The 15,603-nt window shown below is 34.6% G+C and overlaps 1 protein-coding gene across 10 annotated transcripts in view; it reads left to right on the top strand.

Moving 5' to 3' along the window:
• Window positions 1–15,603, top strand: part of SORBS2 (sorbin and SH3 domain containing 2) — a 153,738-nt gene that overhangs the window by 104,175 nt on the left and 33,960 nt on the right. For 7 of the 10 annotated variants that reach the window (XM_082759334.1, XM_082759340.1, XM_082759333.1 and 4 more), the window contains 6 exons: window positions 382–448; window positions 1,317–1,361; window positions 2,543–2,729; window positions 5,337–5,451; window positions 13,171–13,254; window positions 14,265–14,321. In XM_082759334.1, the coding sequence (XP_082615460.1) occupies window positions 382–448; window positions 1,317–1,361; window positions 2,543–2,729; window positions 5,337–5,451; window positions 13,171–13,254; window positions 14,265–14,321 (555 nt within the window). The remainder of the gene's footprint in view (window positions 1–381; window positions 449–1,316; window positions 1,362–2,542; window positions 2,730–5,336; window positions 5,452–13,170; window positions 13,255–14,264; window positions 14,322–15,603) is intronic. The other 3 variants (XM_082759335.1, XM_082759332.1, XM_082759339.1) reach the window with 2 other exon arrangements.

The raw sequence follows: 15,603 nt of genomic DNA on the forward strand, positions 1-15,603 counted from the left end.
TTGCTGAGGTGTTTGTATTTTCCTGTATAGCATTCTAGCATTCATCATTGTCAAAATATAGGGCACTAAGGAGATAAACTCTTGATCTGGCACAAATTCCTGAGTTCTTAAGCACTGTATTCTCCAAAATCAAAGTACAGAACTTACTTAGTCTTAAGTGCCTTCCAGAACTTGTTGCAGGGATGGGATGAGAGGAACAAATACACCATCTGAAATAGATGGAATTAAAGTGATTATAATGAATAGGGGACAAAGCATGATAAAACTAAACCTGTGTCCAGAATAACATTAAATATCTGATCAGATCTGTCCACATAGATATTCTTATTTCTTCATTATTTGAATTTAATTGTTAATTGTTAAAAACTATATTTTATTTAGACAGTTGACAGGCCAAAGGATTGGTACAAGACAATGTTCAAGCAAATCCATATGGTTCATAAGCCTGGTAAGTATGCTGTTTTCTTGGCTGTGTAGTTCTCAGTGGTATTAAAAAAAAAAAAAATGCACTTTTCTTCTTTTTTTTTTTTTTTTGATTAGCTGCCATATGAAAATGTAAATGTTCACCAAGTGTGAGACTGAATCAAATCAAATGGTTGAATTTGATTACAGATTTTTCTGCAGACAGAGCAATTTTCTTCTTCTAGAGACTGTATATTTACAATTGATTTAATATATTTAATATATTACTAAAACTAAAAATTAAAGTGATTAAACCAGGCATGCAACCAGTGTGATTCCATGTCACCACGGAATTCAGTGAAGCAATCCTCATCTATAGGGATGAGCGATTGGCCACTGTAAGTCTCCCACCACACCATCTTTCTTTTGGAGAGCTCATGTGTTAGAACAGTGCAGGCTGATTTGAGGATATGTTTTCTGTTTGAATTGCATTTTTTTCCACATTTTTTTTTTTCGGTTTGCTTTGCTTTGCTTTTTGCTGAAATGGAGCTTGGTGACATTAGTAAATTTAGAGTTAACTTCCTCTAGTGAGAGAAGAGCAGACAAAAGGTAAGAGATTAGGCTTGGGGAAGGGAGTAGAGCAGATAAGCAGCTATAATTTATATGGGGCTAAACAGTAGTAATATTGGGTGACATTGCAAGAAGGTACCATTTCACTAGCAAGATGGCAAAATAGCTTATGCCAAGTGTAATGGGAAAAGAGTGAATTCAGAAAACGCCTACATGAGATGAAAAAAAGAAATACAGCACTTGATGTGGTACTAATCTTGTTTGAATTTGCAAGAACAAAGCTGTGTTGCTATGATAAAGTGGCACATATTACATTACTGTAACATGTATATTTCTTTTTGTAGATGACGACACAGACATGTATAATACTGCCTATGCATACAGTCCTGGTAGGAATTATTCCCTCACTTCAAAATGAGTCTTTTGTTAATGTCAGCAAGTAACATGGGTAGTTAACTATTCATGCTTGCTTTTTTAATGCTTGCATAAACACTTTTTATCATCTTGTTTGATCTCAGTTGGTGTTTTTCATGCCTTTTTTCCCAAATGAAACTAAGTTTAATTTTGGTTTCATTCTTGCCACAGAAAAGTATTACAACTGTGGGCCTCTTACTGCAGATGGGGTACATTGTAATACTCTAGTTTCTGATTACATTACAGATATTTTCACTAATGAGTATAAGCAACACAGCCTTTCATAATAAAAAGGAAAAGAGATCTACTGTGCGAAAGTACAAATACTAATTACATATATGGGAATACAAAAAGTCTTAAAAATGCAGTAATAGTGCCTTATAAAGATACTTCTGTTTTACGAACTTGTTCATATTTGTTATAGGCACTGGTGATGATGTCATTTAGCCACAAGAAAAACATATTAATCATATAGATAAATAATTGTATCTTGCAGAATATTATAACCATGTGGCAAAATTATTTACTAGAACCAAAAATGGACATGTGAATATACCATATGTGCAAAAAAAAAATCATGCCTTGTGTAAAAATGCCATTCATAATTCTTCCATTTCAGTGTTCATGTTGCATTCAGCATGCTCTCATACTACCTTTTAGTGTAATATTGAGAGCATTTGTGTGTGAGAGTTATTCAAGATCCTATTCAATTGCCTACCCATCCCAAACTAGCAGTAATTATTAAAACAATGTAAGAACTGTGCATTTCCTGCCTCTCTTCCTCCGGCTGGACATAGAAAAACCAAGAGACAGGATGAGCCTTAGGGTTAATAACTGGTTGTCATTAACAGCTCTGATAGCTACATACAGCTAATAACTCTTCTCTCCCTCCTGCCCCCTCCCCCAATTAATCATTAATTTCTTTGAACTTCACTGCATTTTCCTGTGTGTCCTGTAGCTGTATACATAAATGTATGAAAAGTATTATAATGAATTACATAGCATGTATGTATAATATATATAATATGCTTTTAAAAATGCATTTACACATTTTTATAACCTTGCAACTTAATTAACTGTAGATTCTTGTAGCATTCTGTGTTTTATTAAAATTCATTCTCATGCTGTGACTACTTCTGCTTTTGTTTTATGTTAGGTAGCTACAGTCCATCCTTCTCTGCTCAGGCACACCCAGCTGCAAAGACACAGACATATAGACCATTGTCTAAAAGCGCTTCTGACAGTAGCTCCGATGCCTTTAAGGTCTCATCTCCTTTACCACCTCCACATGTGCCACCTCCAGTACCACCACATCGTCTGCGGGAAAGGATTGCACCAGAGAAGTAAGTTAATAGATTTTCAAAAAGTGTTCTCGGTATGTATAGTACTCCAATTACAAGATACCATGAAGGAAAAAATAGCAGCTATAGAATGATATAAATGTAAGGGCTTCACTTAAAGGACAGTCAGGTGATGAGGGGTAATCTTCATCAGCAGTGCAGGCATCATGTATAGTGCTGCCATTTCTTCAACCTGCTGAAGAAGTGCGTAGTTTTACAAGTGATACTGTTTAAAAGTATTTGTCATTCTCATTGGTGGGATTGTCCTGCTTGTTGTGTTTCAGAAGAATCCATGCTCTAGCAGCTGCCTTTAATAGTTAGTCCTGAGTAGGAGAGACTGCTTAGGATATCCAGTAGCAAAGCAAAAGAGTCTAAATGTTGTTTTTAATTGAAATTCAAGAAGGAGTAAAACTTACAGGTATAGCAGTCAACCTCTATTTCTCAACAACTCGAGCAACAAAACAGAGGTAGCCCATTTTGTCAGTTTGGACATTGTAAATATTTTTATATGTAGAATTTGAATGATGTTAAATAGTTTCAATTTTCATTCAAAATTAATTTGCAGTTTACGTAAAATACAGTAAGAAAAAAAAGGATACTAAGTACTAAATTAAGACTTATGATTATGGCTTTTTCTAAAATCTGTAGGTAGTGGCAATTCAAAAAATAATCCAGCAGGTATATATACTGCAGATGAAAATGAGATTGCTCAATGATTATTGATTTTGGCTCTTCCTGTTGCTGAAACATTTTTCAAGTGGAAATGTTGAGGGTTAGAGTTGGACTACTTCCCAAAGGCCAAGAGGTTTGAATTTGTTAGCAAGTCAGACAGAAGCATAGATCTTCTTAGCAAAAGGCTAAAATATAGATCTGCTTAGCTTTGATCTCTGAAGTTACGTGAGTCATCATCCAGTGCTAGGCCAAATGCCTAGGTCACAGAAACTGAGAACTGTTACAATTCCTTTTGTCAAGCTTGAAAATAACTGCTGCAGCACATAATTTGGATGTTCAGCCTCTCCTTTTTAATCTCATACTTGATAGGACAGGCAGTGAAAATCTAGGTTCTCCAGGCCAAGGGATGCCAAACATGTTAGTTATGCTTTGCCTGCTGCTGACAGCTATAGCTCATCAATCTTTTCCTGCCGTTGGGAGATTCTTTTTTTAATTGCCTATGAAGTATGAGTATTTAAAATCTCATATAAGAGGCTTAGGTCCTCATGTATAGCGGTTTTCTAGCTGGGGGCCAAGATACGGTTTGCATTAACAGTTGGGCTCAAAAATATAGTCCATAAGGGATTATAGGCTAAACATTGTAAATGAAAGTGAATTCAGTGTGAACCAGAATTTCGGTAGCATCCTTTTTTCTTCAAAGTGATATGCAGTATAATGGAACTTGATCAGAACCATTTTCCAGTTTGTTCTTAAAAAAAAAAAATAAATTGTTTTCTCCTCTGAAAGTGTAGTTTTGCCTCAGTGAAAATGCACAATAAAAAGCCATGTGTAAGTTCTTCTCTTGAAAGGTAGGGCATTTTATAAATAGATGCATCTGTTTTCCAGAAATTGCACAGTAAATAAAAGCTAACCCATAGATTTTTAAGGCACGTGACATGCCTTATTAGGTCAGGTCACATCAAATTGAGTCATATCAGAAAGCTTGATAGAATTTAACCAGAGCATGTTATTTCTTATTGTAAGTGCAGGATATAACTGATGAGACTTCCTTTTTCCTTCACCCATTCTGTGAATTACTAGTGGATCATTTGCCCCAGAGCTACAGTTATTCCAAATACAATACGGGTAGTGACTACAAAAATGCCATGAGAAGATGGCTCTCACTGTGATAGTAACTACCAAACTACCCACCCAAAATGTGCAGGTAGCTATTAAAACAACATAGTATGTGACTGGAAAAAAAAAAGTATTCTTTGCATCAAACTATTAACTTGAAAACAAAATTATAATTGTAGAGATACTGGATAAAGTTCTGTCCCAAAGTTGACTCTGAATTCTTGTTCTTGCTTATCTATTCAAAGTTCCAAGGTAACAGAATATCTTATTTACAGGATATTCAAGAGCAATTCTACTACAGATTAGGACAAAGAACGCCTATTAAAGTTTCACGCTCTCTTGTAAAATAGTTCCTCATTTTTTGTTTCAGAAAATTGTGTAACTTCTTCAATGTGGACTTACTGTCATATTGTGTGATGACAAAAACATCTACCATTCTTTTATCTATGTTAGTATAGTAAAAATAAATTTTGTGTTAAGGTGTAGTAAATTGGCAATTTGAGAAGGCATACCATGGTATTTTAACACAATATGTCAGGAAAGTTTTTAACTGGTTCACCAATTAAAAGAATAAATAATCACATAGGCTGGACATACCTAGTATTTTTCTTGCAGTACTGAATATACCTCCTGTAATAACTGCTATAATAACTTCAATGCTATAGTAAAGACGGGATGCTAGGCCAGACACTTCACAACTGAAATATGGAAAGAGAAACTATGCCTAAATTCATTTGGTTTTGTGTGTATGTCTCATTTACAAAGCTGTAAAGGTGATGGCTTGACAGCCAATTAACTCAGTTGTTCATATTTATTATTTAGAAATGACTGGGATCCCCCTGACAGAAAGGTAGATACCCGCAAATTCCGTTCTGAACCAAGAAGCATTTTTGAGTATGAGCCAGGAAAGTCATCAATCCTTGAACATGAAAGACCGGTAAGAGACGTACATGAAATAGTAATATACAGTGAGAGGTTTGGTTTGATGAAACCTTGGTGAGAGGTTTCATCTTTTTATTACTGATTATAACTACTCAGATGAATATTGAAAGTCCTTTCTCAAATATGATTTTGCAGCAATTTTTCATTACTCTTTCATGATGGTTGTATTGAAAATATGAGTTTGGCTTATTTGCTGAACTTAGATCTGTTTTTTCTAAGTCAAGGAACCACTGTGCAAATGTAATGGATGATGAGTAGAACTGTGAATTAATGGAAGCTGCTTTTTCTAATTGGCATGCATCTCTAGCATTCATTTGCAGTAGTAGCAACAGCACATATGATTTCTGGTTAATTAATGCGCAAGAATAAACAATTTGCATTTTCAGGATGTGACTAATTGTACCCTTAAGCAGATTTTGATCTAATATCAGTAAAGGTATCCCAGAGAGTCTGTGAAATCTCAATTTCGGAAAGTGTTTGAGACTCACCTAGACCCAGCCCTGAGTGACCTGCTTTCAGTAGGAGGTTGGACTAGGTGACCTCTGGAGATTCTTTCCGGTGCTAGTTACTCCATGAGTACCGAGCGTACATGAACATGTAATTCAAAGTTTTTATTACTGCTTTCTGAACAGTGATTGCAGTTGTGGAATTGTTTTACATGCCTGTTTTACAAAGCTAAGCTTAATGCATGCAAAATGACCATTAACAGAAGTTTTCATTTGCTGAAAAACACATTCACCCAACCTAATTTACCTTTGTGCTCTCTCGATACTTTAGTATTTTAGGAAAATTGTCACATATCAGTGGCAGTATTTTCTTTTCTTGGGATTTTACTTTGAGGCTGTTACAGTTGAGGGAGTCTAGTTTTAAATAAGGTTTTTATGTAATTGATATTGGTTTATTAGTTGCATATGTATTGCTCCATTACATGCTTGTTCAGAGTTTTGTTTTTTTTTCTAATTTAAAATAAATTATTCAAATAATTCAATTCCAGAATATGTAATATGTCAACAGAATGAAACACCTATACTAAGAAGCTTTTCCACATGTTTTAGTGGTCTTTGCAGAAATATGACTTCTGTAGTGTGTTTCTGTGAAATTAAGTTCTTGCAGAACTGATTCATTTTTCAAAGAGGGAGTTGGCATTTCTCTGTGGACTGCTAATTAATCAAACTAATTACATGGGATTTAGTATTTGTTGTCAAGCTGCTCTTAAGAAATAATTATATTTAAAAAGCAGTGGCATTTGTTCTGAGCACTTTTTTTGATTGCAACAGTTGCATTATACACTGAGGTCATTTACCAGGCTTTTCCAGTGCCAAAGAATAACAGCAGATTCAAGGTCTTTTTAATTAAAAAAAAAAAAAAAAAAGAAAGAAAGAAAGAAAAAAGTACAGTAATGTTTCAAGGATAGCCTCACTTTTCTAATAAATTATGTTTTCTACTAACTTAGCATGAAAAATCATATACGAATTGTGTTATTGATTAATGTGGTCATAGATACAGATTTTCAATTTTAGTGAACTAATGAGATGACAGAAAAGTGAGCTTTGCTGATTTTTCCTGGAGCCTTTTTTTTTAAATGTGTTAATGCATTTTAATTTTGATGCTCTCAATCAAGAGGTTGGATTTTGAGCTTTGCTTGTTCCTTATAATATTTTAATGCAGAAAAGCCTCAGTCACATTATACTTGCTGAGTTGCTTCAGTCAAACTCAGAATTCTGTCAAGCAAGAATTCTAATACTAATCAAGAAGCTTAGATTAGTAGCTGATATAAGAAAATTGAGGAACATAAGGAAACGTCTCTCTATAGAATAAATCTAAAAAGCTGAGGAAATAATATTCAGACAGAATTGAGAGATTCTTTGTTTATGTGTGGTTCTGAGTAAAAGACTGAAAAACAAGAGTCATGGTAGAAGTTATGCAGACGTTACTGTAACTATTAATTAATACAAAAATATTTGAAATAGAGTAAGTTATCACAGTTCTGGAATTTCTGCTGTTGATAAAGATGATGTATTCATGTACTTCCTTTTGACCATGTTACAAAAAGAAAAAGATGTGGTTTCACTGATATATTTGTTTTCCTTGTGTCCATTGAATCAGATATGGAACGTACGACTCTCAACTTAACAAAGGATGATCTGCAGAATAGGTGCCAAAAGATTTTCCTGTGTGTCTAGGAAAAGCTGATACCCAAAAACATTGTATCAGTTCCAAATTCAGAGGCAAATTCCGAATTCACAGCTTTGTTGTGAATGCATGAGTTTCTTTCATTTTGATCATTTCAAAACATTTTGATTTTTGATATCTAAGAAATTTGTTCTGATTATATTAAGATGTTGTACAAAATATGGATGATAAAAATGAACATAGTTCATTAGTGTTGTAAATGTTGGACATTTATAACATCCAAATTTAAAACTATTACTGTATCAGTTTTACAAAAAAAAAAAAAAAGGGGGAGGGAGGGGAGTGGAGAGGGAAGAAAAAGTGAGAGAGGTTCTCCAATGCCCCAAAACTTACTCTTTTTTTTTTTTTTTTTTTTTTTCTGAAATTAAATCATTTCCATGTCTACTTTGCATTTTTGATGTAAACAATCTGGAAAAAAAAAAAAAAAACAGGGGGAGTGGGGAACAATATTTACAACTATCTTATATGACACTAAGCAGGGCAGATGATGTTGAAAGATCAGATTTCCCATTATTAACGTAGATACTACATTGGAAAGAGTTGTGACTAATGTGGAGGTTAGAAAATAGGAAGTATATAATAAAATGAGATTCAGTGTAAGATTAACATTTAGTGGGAAATTTAATTCACCAGATACTCATTCATTAGAACAAAAGAACATATGAAATAATAAACCTAAAATAAATGAGGTAGTAATACATTTTAAATGAATAGATCAGTTAGGAAGAGTTGGTTATCTTTGTTACAGACATAAAAAGATGAGTGAAATTTCAGGTTGTAACATCATGTTGCAGCCTTCTGTCATGAAGCAGTTTTTTCTTCTGTAAGTTGACCTTGTAAGAGTATTAACCATCTACAAAAAGGAGGGGGTTATGGTTGGCATTTTGAGATTGTAACTAGAAGTAATGGAGTGAAATTTAGAAAATTAAAATTTATACTCAATTACATAACAAAGTGGTCTGCAAAAATAAAAAAAGTGACCTTAGCCTGTTGAATAGTCTTCCAAGCAAAGGCAGTTCCTTTTCCTCCCATTTCAATGAGCTCATAAACCATTACAATTTATTCTAATAACATAGTACTGGTAAGGTGGTACAAAAGTTGTTCTGATGTGTCATTTAATCTCCATTGTCTGTGATTCAATAAAATGTTCTGTTTTTTCTCTAATATCATCAGGGCCATTGATTTGTTTCCTAAAATGCATGTTTACTTCCAGTAAATAAGTAAATTGTAGTGTAATAATTCAATCTTACTCATATGAATATAAAGTTAAATATTTATTCTTTACCAGTTTCAACCTCATATATATGAAGTAACAACTTCATATTCTACAATTTGTACATTTCTCTCTTCCTTCAATGAAGCAAGTAAGGAAAAATTTTGGTGTTGCTGTAAAGAAAGACCGAAAAATTGGGACAATCAATAGATGAATTTATTTTCATTGTGTTCTAATCAAAGCATGCAAATATGTTTGTGCTAGTCAGATAAAACTTTGGGGTTCATTTCTATTCCAGATTTTTTATATGTATGTTCAGTATACAAATTTTGTACTGAACTTATATACAAGAGGATTTCATAACCAAAGTAAATTTTAAAATATTCCTCTTGTCAAATTGCAAAAATAGGCTGTGCTTGCACATTGATGCACCTCTAATTTTTCAACTTTAGTGGTTAATTTGAATTTTTCTTTAGGTGACAAGTTTGGTCACATTTGACATTACAGCCTGGTTTGGTTATCAGAATATGCTACTCAGTATCTGATCTCCAGTAACACTTTCTGTGAACTAAAGTAGTTTTTTTTAATTGTGTTTTTAAAATGAATTACAAATTCCCCATTTAGGTATGTTATAATATTACAAAATATGTCTTCTGATAAAGATGTGGAGAGATTAATTCAATCTGATAGTGGACTTGGAGCCACAACAGCTTTTTGAAAATAGAAGAAAAAGAAGAAGCTCTATGGAATCAATAAATAGTCAAAGCCAAATTAGTGACAAATGTCTCAGTCCATTGTTCCAAAGAGACTTTGGTGTGGTGTTTGAATTTGCTAATGCTAAATATAAATTTCACTATGCAGACTCTATCATAAGAGCTACTTAACCCACCATTTTAAACTCACACATTTGATTATTACCTATGAATGCCTACCTATGTATATAAAATGAAGCACAGGCAAAGCTGTATGCCAGCCTGTAGATATAATTTTTAATTAACCTCAGTATTCTGTACTCGAGTATGCTGATACAGTGCTGTGTTGATCATTTGATGCATGTGGTGAAATGAAGATACTTATTGGTCTTTAAATGGTAAATTTAAAGCAAACAATGAAAATACTACTAAAAGCTAGCGTAAGGACAAAGTATGGGAAAGTTACTCTGTTTGTCATAAAAGGGAATTTACCTTCCTAATGCTTTTATCCTCTGTTCAAGCAGTTTGGGAGATACTTTGTAAGACCAAGCCAAAATCGTTTTTTAAAGTCAAAAAAACTTGTCATAATTTTAAAGCCAAAATAAGAGAGTTAAAATGAGTCTCTTAGTAGGAGAGAGAATCAAAAACAGTCCTCCAGCAAAACTGAATCTGGAAGCCAAGTGAAATCAATTGCCTGTGGTAGCCCAAGGAATGCAGCGTCCTCCCAGGGACTGCTAGGCAGCAGTGAAGTTATGAACTTCAGCACTCTTTCTTTTTGTTTGCTGCCCTCTGCGGTTCAAACTGTAAATAAAAGTAGGGCTTGTGTGAATAGAGCTAACTTCACACACTCCCTTATGCTCTCATTGCATTGGCACACTACCACAGGAGGAGAACTTGAATACTGAGATTCAAGTGCATACAGTGCATTAACATACACTGTTTGCATTTTTTTCCTTACAGGCAGATTTTTATTTTTATTTTTTTTTAATTTAGCATTCAACTACTAGCAAGAGTATTTAAAGATAAAAAGGGAGCCAGTTACCATTTCCATTTTAATCTGCTTGGCTACTGGGGTGGAAGCCCAGTGCATCTGGTGGTGTGTTCTCACTCCCTACAAGGAGGGAGGGACACCAGGCCACCAGTGTGTAGGCATGGGGCTGCTGCTGTCCGGCCAAGCTTGAGGCTAATAAAACTGAGGCTGGCTGCCCAAGGAAATGGGCAGCCAGTCAGTAGGCCTGGATTTGTAGTGCCAACAGCTCCATGATATCCTTTGCATTTCAAGGGATTTATATCTGAGTAATTTGAAACTAGTCCATTAAGTGAACACCCATTAGTGGCTGCAGCCCATTAATTGGGCTCCCATAGTGCATCTTCTGGCTCAGTTTATGTGAAATAAATTGAATTTGTGTATTCCAGGGCTCCTCTGCAATGAGAAGCATGGTGCAATAAGACAGACAAGTAAGAGAGATTCCCATCAAAAGGGCATTACTGATATATGAAGTAAAATCCCAAAGTAGATGCACCCAATTGTTGATTTTAACATTTCTGTCCCAGGAAATTAATTCATTGTTATAATATAAAGATTAAAACATGCTATAAATATTTCAACATACTGTAACTTAGGAGAAATCATGAAAAGTAGCTGCTTAATACTGTCTTCACAGATTATCCAGATCTAAATTGTGGATTTATATATATATATATTTAAGGTAAGCAAAAAAAAAAATCTGATTATGCCAAGCATTACCTGTAATGGGATACTGAGTAAATATAATACGAATCATAGAATCATTTAGGTTGGAAAAGACCCTTAAGATCACCAAGTCCAGCAATCACCTAACACTACAAACCCACCACTCTACTTGCCACATCCATTCCATCACCTCCATGGGCATCCTGTTCCAATGCTTAACCACCCTTTCTGTGAATAAATTCTTCCCAATATCTGATCTAAACCTCCCCTGCTGCAACTTGAGGCTGTTTCCTCACATTCTCTCACTTGTCACCTGAAAAAAAAGACCAACATCCTCCTTGCTGCAGCCTCCTTTCCTATGAGGTCTCCCCTCAGCCTCCTTTCCTTTAGACTAAACAGCCCCAGTTCCTTTATCCCTCAGATGAAGTATCTTCTGTATTTTTGAATCTGTTGTATCTGCATTCATATCTTCATCTCTCTATAGGAGAGATTGGGTGTATTCCTGAAATCATATATAACCTCTAATACGTCTCTAGATAGTCTCTAGTATCTCCAGATATTGTGTGAGCAGCTCATAGATATTTGAGCACCAAGGTAGTTCAAAATTGCTGTTGAGCTTTCAATAGAGCAAAATTGGCAGCCCATTCTAGTAACGTCAAAGGCATCAAGAAAAGTGCTATAAGATTTTTAATTACCTGAAATGGTCAAGCACGCAGTGTTATCTCTTGCAGAAAACAGAAATAAGTGTGTGATTGTTCTAGTATATTGGTGGCAGCTTGACTCGGGAGGAAAAAGTGTTATATACTTAATCACCAGTGTCATGCTTTATATAGGACCTTGCCTCCTACTTTGAGGATTGCTTTCTAGGTCACACCATAATTAGTGTCTAAATTCTGATAATTACACTTGTGGGGGCCTAAATTTTAAATTCAGAATTATCTTCAGCAAGAGGCTTTTTTTATTCAGAGATCCTGAAGACAAGAGTTCACTGTAATTCTGCGCTGCATGGCAGCTTACATCAGATCTTACAAAGGAACTGAAGCTGTTTAGAAAATAATTAAGGCAGCCAAGTTTGCAGTGGATTAAACATCCCATTGGGAGCTCTACTGTTTTGCACTGTCATGTTTTCATGCTACTTGAATAAATCTGTCAATTATTCTTCTGCTCATTGAAAAGCTTTCTTTATGTTGTCTTCAGTTCCTACTTAATCCCTTTGCTGTGAGAATTTTCAGATGAAAAAAAAATATTTCAGTGTGGAAAAAAAAAATGCTTTATGTCAACAAGTCCAGGAGAGATAAAGCATTACAAAATGCTGCTAAGGCTAAAATTATGGAATGCGTATTTTTTGTTCCCTATTTTTGACCATAGGGTTTAAAATATCCTAGTTCCATTTGATCCTCTGAAGTAGGTTTTTAATGTAGTCATGCCTGACTATCTCTGCTCAGTGCTTGCTTCAGGACTGCAAGACCCGGAATGAACATGCTTTGTGAGAAGAAAAAGGAATGAGTGAAAGCAATAGTGCCAGAATTATGTCATGTTATCATGTTGTCTAGCTGAAGATGACAGTCATTTAAAACATTTTCTTAACAAGGCATCTTTAGTAGCCTTAAATGCACTTAATGCAGTTGTGTTTATAGAAGTGGTCAAAGAGGCCTCTTTTAAGAGTAATTTTAAAATGCTTAACATCTTCCAGTCATTGGAAGAATCACAACAAAAAGAAAAGTATTAAAGTTGCTGGTCAATGACAATTCTTGAACAAGAATATTTTCTGTCTTAAATACCATCTTCATTCTTTGGTTTTATTCCATTGTTTTCCCTGTATTTGTTTTGCGTTTGTGTGTGTGTCCTTGAAGTGACATGGCATTTCTAGCACTTTGCTCAGTGTGTGCCTTTTCCTTCCCTTTTCCTTCACAACTGCTCCAGCCCGATCACGTAAACCCAGATGACATAGATTTAGAAAACGAACCCTGGTATAAATTCTTTTCAGAACTGGAGTTTGGACGGCCGGTAAGTGAGGGCAGAATATTAATATTTAAATGTTAGGGGTAATATTTTAATAAGGATTTACAAATTACCAAATTCATATCCCAGTAAAATTAATATGACTTTTTTAAGGAAGGTCAAGAAAATCATCAAATGCATATAACTTTTTTTTTTTTTTAAGTGAAGCCTAAACCTGTCAGGGTTGTGACTTTAATAGCTTAAAAACAGACAACATATTAGACAAATAGTAGTGTGTAAATATTTAAGAACAATATAAATTCCATGTTAAACAGAATTGTTTACTAATCTTCCTAAATCTTTTGCATTTGCCTGGATTAGGTTTGAACAATCTTTAAAAGCATAAAACAATACTGACATGCCATGCTACATGAGGAGCTTGGGCACTTGGCGCAGGGTCCTGGAGGGCATTCTGGGAACCAGCATCTGTTCATAAGTCAAAATCAGAATGCACAGCTGTGAAAAGTGAAAGCAGAAGAGAAAGTGAACTTCACACTTCCTTTTAAAATTTGTTGTCCAGTGCTCTGCAGTGTATCACATTTATCCCTGATTACCTCTCATCTCCTTTTATCTAGCCATTGAAGCTGGTTTGTCATTCTTCCATATAGGTAGGCAGAAACTGTCCAGATATGTTCTTCTGAAGAACAAAATGTGAACAATGTTTTGCTAGTGCTGGTAACTGAGAATATAGTGTCTCCTGCAAGAATAGAACATTGAGAGTTCCTAGCAGAATGTCACTGTGATGCCTTACATTCTTTTGTCTCACAAGTATTAAAAACTGCTAGTATTGATTCAATCATTCAAGCTGTAAATTTTACCGCCTAAAGTTACTAACATTTATTAAGATGCTTAATAACTTACAAAATATTGTAACACGGTCTTCCTTCCATTCTACCCATATGTGTCACTCTTGTATCTGATGTTGTCAACACTTAGTTTCTAACTGTGTCACCTTCTCCACGTTTCATTCCTTGCTGCCATTGATTCTCCTCCATTTCATCTCTGCACTTCTGCAGCCACCTAAAAAGCTTTTGGAGTATGTTCAAGACAGTTCTTCTGGTGTTTCCAATGAGGTAAATGAATGATTCTTGTTCAGATGATTCTCTTGGGAAGAAGGGTTGGCGTCCTTGCCGTTTGTGTCTGTTTGTTAAAATTTAGTGGTTTCCTCGTTATAGTTATGAGATGTTTCTAATTCACAATCATTGTATCTTTGTCTTCATATCTTTCCAGATCACTAGTACATTTGGATGTTGATCTTATTATCCTAGGAACTGTGAGTCCTTGTCCCCAAAACTTCTCAGAGATTAACACTCAGAATTACACAACAGCCCATATGTCTCTAACTCTTGACAAATTCCCACTTCTTCAGAGTTGGGCAAGTGCAATACTTTTAGACATAAATAATATATCAGCACAATAGTATTTTGTATTAATATATCTGACTGCAAATTGTATATGTCAAGTCAAAGCCTTTGTGGCTGAGCTATCACTTCTCCATTTAACTATTTTTTGGTTAATGTTGCAAATCTGGAAACACACAATTGATAATCCTGTTGTAAATTTGTAACTGAAGAATTGGCAGTCAATGTTATTGCTATGAATAAAATACATCAAGATCAGGTAGTGGGCTGTCATTGCCCTACTCTGAGTGGGAGAGATGCAGGCTTTCATTCCTCCTACCCTCCCCGCTGTTTTTAGAGTGGTAGGGTAAAAGTCAGTGAATCCTGTAATGATGACTTTACTTCATATGGTGGCTTTGCTTCATTCATATTCGTGATTCACTCTCATCTTCCTTTGGAATCTCCAAAAATGAAATGAAAATTGTAACCTTAAATTGTTAATTGTCTTGCAGCTTGCTCTGGTTTGGTTTTAAGCTCTATAATTTTGGAGAAACTTATGGTTGTGAAATTTGGGCGCAGTTCTCTGAGATAATAAGCTTATAGGCCTTCACTGATACTTGGGAATACTCTATATATCAGATAAGAACCAGTAAATGTCCTAGTATATGATTATTTGAAATATAGTCATGTTCAGTAAGTCTGTGTAAAATAGCTGTTAAGTAATATTGGTTTTCTCTTTGTTGAATTTACAAGGACACTTATATTTTGTTTTGAAGCTTTTAAAGTCTTTAAATACAATAACTCTTCTTTGCAAATTACGGTATTTATATGCTGTATATAGCAAATTAATAGCAAAATAAATATTCTTCAATGTATTGAAGAATATTGAAAATACTGCAAAATAATTGAAATATTGAAAAACAACTCATTAAAATGTTAGAACCATCATGCAAACAAAACTTTATTGTTTAAAACTTTGCCTACCATTTCTAACTTCATTTTTTGTTACCATTAA

This window comes from Aythya marila (assembly GCF_965140915.1).
Source record: "Aythya marila genome assembly, chromosome: 4".
In the NCBI taxonomy this organism is placed as follows: domain Eukaryota; kingdom Metazoa; phylum Chordata; class Aves; order Anseriformes; family Anatidae; genus Aythya; species Aythya marila.